Genomic DNA, 2,690 nt, shown 5'->3' on the forward strand with positions numbered 1-2,690 from the left:
GGAGCCGCTAACGTGATTAAAGACGCGGGAATGCGTTTCAGGAAATGAGGTACTAATTCCCAAGATTTGAGAGACCTTTGGGCAAAACACGAAGATCCAACTTTATTTGAACAAAACCTTGATACTGTAGATAACAAGGTTTTGGGGGTATTATGGAATCCCAGTACCGATAACTTTGCATTTGATCTTTCTTCCTTAATCAAAGTTAGCAAAAATATGAAAATAACCAAAAGACAAGTCCTTAGCTTTATTGCGCAAATCTATGACCCGTTAGGCTTGATTTGCCCCTTTACAATTAGACAAAAATGCTACTTCAAATCCTATGGGAATCTAAAGAAGGTTGGGATTCAGAATTACCTCCTGAAACCAAAAACATTTTTCAAAACTGGGTAAATGAATTACCTCAACTTCACCATAACGAAGCCACAGAAAAAATATCCGAAGTTGAGTTACATTGTTTCTGCGACGCCAGTCAAAAGGCCTACGCCACATGTATATACGTGAGATATAAAAAACCGAGTAGGCGTATATTTAGTAACAGCTAAATCTAGAGTAGCTCCCTTAAAAAACCAAGACCTAAAATTACCCAAACTGGAACTAATGGGTTGTTTAATCGGGGCCAGATTAACCAAAAACATTAAGCCAATATTTGAGGATAAATTAGAAGGAACGTTTTACTGGACCGATTCGATGATAGCTCTAGCTTGGGTAACTGGGAATTCCACTCAATGGAAGCCGTTCGTCTCGAATAGAGTTGTCGAAATACAAAGGCTGTCTCAAAGAGAAAATTGGCATAACTGCCCAGGGAGGGACAATCCGGCCGACTATCCCACCCGCGGTGTATAAGCGGCAGAGTTGCGCGACAATAAAAATTGGAAAGAAGGCCCTACCTGGCTAAAAGAGCCAAAGACCGAATGGCCAAATAGGCAGCAACCGTGTGAGAAAGATTTAGAATCCGTAGCCAATGAAAGGAGAAAAATAACCCTTCAAGTAACCATTACCGAAAAAACAAGCGTGCAAAATTTAATAGACCTGTCGAAGCACTATCACCTAAACAAAGTATTAAGAATTACCGCCTATTTATTCAGATTTCAAAATAACTCTAAGGGAAAGGAGAAAATAACCGGGCCTATTACCACAGAAGAATTAAATCAGGCAGAAATACTTTGGACCAAATCCATACAGGCCGAAATATTCGGACCTGAAATCCGACAGTTAAAACGTAATGAAAAAATTCACCTTAAATCCAAAATAGCAACCTTAAACCCACTTTTAGACGAAGCGGGATTATTACGCGTGGGCGGGCGCTTGGCGCAATCTAACCTTTCATACGTTGAGAAACATCCTATAATCATTCCAAACAGCCATAGATTGGCGAAATTGCTAGTTATTAGAAGTCATGCTCAAGTAAAACATGGTGGGATAAGTGACACTGTCACCCAATTAAGAGAAAGGTACTGGGTGCCAGCTGTAAGGCAACTAGCGAGAAGTGTAGTAAAACTTTGCGTAATCTGCAAAAAATTAAGAGCAAAACTAGGCGATATGCCAATGGCGCCGTTATCTGCCGACAGAGTAGACGAATCTCCCCCATTCTCTATTATTGGTATCGATTTCGCGGGACCTTTAATTGCGAAAATTAATAATAAAGAACAAAAGACCAACATATGTTTGGCCACCTGCGCAGTAACCCGCGCAATTCATTTAGAACTTGTCCCCTCCCTTACCACGGACGATTTCCTATTAGCCTTTAGAAGAATAATATCAAGAAGGGGTGTGCCAGCGATAGTCTACACCGACAACGCTAAAACCTTTAAAAGGGCTAATACGGATCTCCGTTTAATCTGGGAAAACCTTAACGAAATCCAGTTGAAGGAGTATTTTGGGTCCCAGGGAATATCTTGGAAGTTCATAATTGAAAGAGCCGCGTGGTACGGTGGGTGGTGGGAAAGATTGGTACGGTCCACCAAGACAACTCTTAAAAAATGTATAGGAAAAGCCCTATTAAATTACACCGAATTAGAGACCACATTAATTGAAACCGAAGCCATTATTAACAGCAGACCAATTACTTATAATTACAATGATTTCAATGAACCTATGCCCCTCACGCCGGCTGAATTTCTTGTTGGACGGAGAATTTGTTCTCTTCCACCCATAACCTTTAAAAATCAAAGAATACCATTGTCGCGCCAATAAGTAACCAAACGGTTAAAATACCGTGAAAAATTTTTGAAGGATATTTGGAAACGTTGGCGACATAAATATGTCATGGAGCTACGTTCCGCTCACCACGCCAAACTCTCCAAGGGCGAAACTTTGATTTTTTCGTGTAAATAAATGCAGTTTTTATATTTTCTAATTCCAACTCATTATTTAACCTACTGACACGTTACCAATCACCAATTACCATCACCTAACTTCAAGACCGTTTCCTCAACTTCAAGACCGCAACACCTACCTATATATATACCCACTGTTTCAGTCCGGTGGATATATATATATATTTTCTCAAAGACAATTAGCTATCCCAGACCGCAACAGTGGCAGTTTACAAAGTGTTTTTATTAAAAACAGTTTTGGTCAGATATTTAATTTTTACTAAGGGTATTTCGACAGTATTTATAATATGTAATTATCTGTTTAAAAATACCAACATTTTTTATGTGTCATAATTTCGAATCAATAATTAA

At 39.1% G+C, this 2,690-nt stretch overlaps 2 protein-coding genes across 2 annotated transcripts; both read left to right on the forward strand.

The window, feature by feature from the left end:
* The first annotated feature begins 305 nt into the window (after positions 1-305).
* On the forward strand, positions 306-846 carry LOC149939183 (uncharacterized). Its single transcript, XM_090179027.1, has 2 exons — positions 306-492; positions 536-846. The coding sequence occupies exons 1-2, from the start codon at positions 306-308 to the stop codon at positions 844-846; spliced, it is 498 nt and encodes a 165-aa protein (XP_090035153.1).
* Positions 847-1,542: 696 nt separating this feature from the next.
* Positions 1,543-2,196, forward strand: LOC149939184 (uncharacterized). The gene has a single exon (XM_090179028.1). It carries the CDS (start codon positions 1,543-1,545, stop codon positions 2,194-2,196), a length of 654 nt encoding a protein of 217 aa, XP_090035154.1.
* Positions 2,197-2,690: the final 494 nt, after the last annotated feature.

Source organism: Leiobunum rupestre, chromosome 6, assembly GCF_980474605.1.
Source record: "Leiobunum rupestre chromosome 6, qqLeiRupe1.1.hap1, whole genome shotgun sequence".
NCBI classification, from domain to species: Eukaryota; Metazoa; Arthropoda; class Arachnida; order Opiliones; family Sclerosomatidae; genus Leiobunum; species Leiobunum rupestre.

Coding starts and splice junctions, on each gene's coding strand:
- LOC149939183 (XM_090179027.1), top strand. CDS start 306: ATGCTACTTCAAATCCTATGGGAATCTAAAGAAGGTTGGGATTCAGAA. Junction 493..535: donor TCAAAAGGCCTACGCCACAT/GTATATACGTGA, acceptor GCGTATATTTAG/TAACAGCTAAATCTAGAGTA.
- LOC149939184 (XM_090179028.1), top strand. CDS start 1,543: ATGCCAATGGCGCCGTTATCTGCCGACAGAGTAGACGAATCTCCCCCA.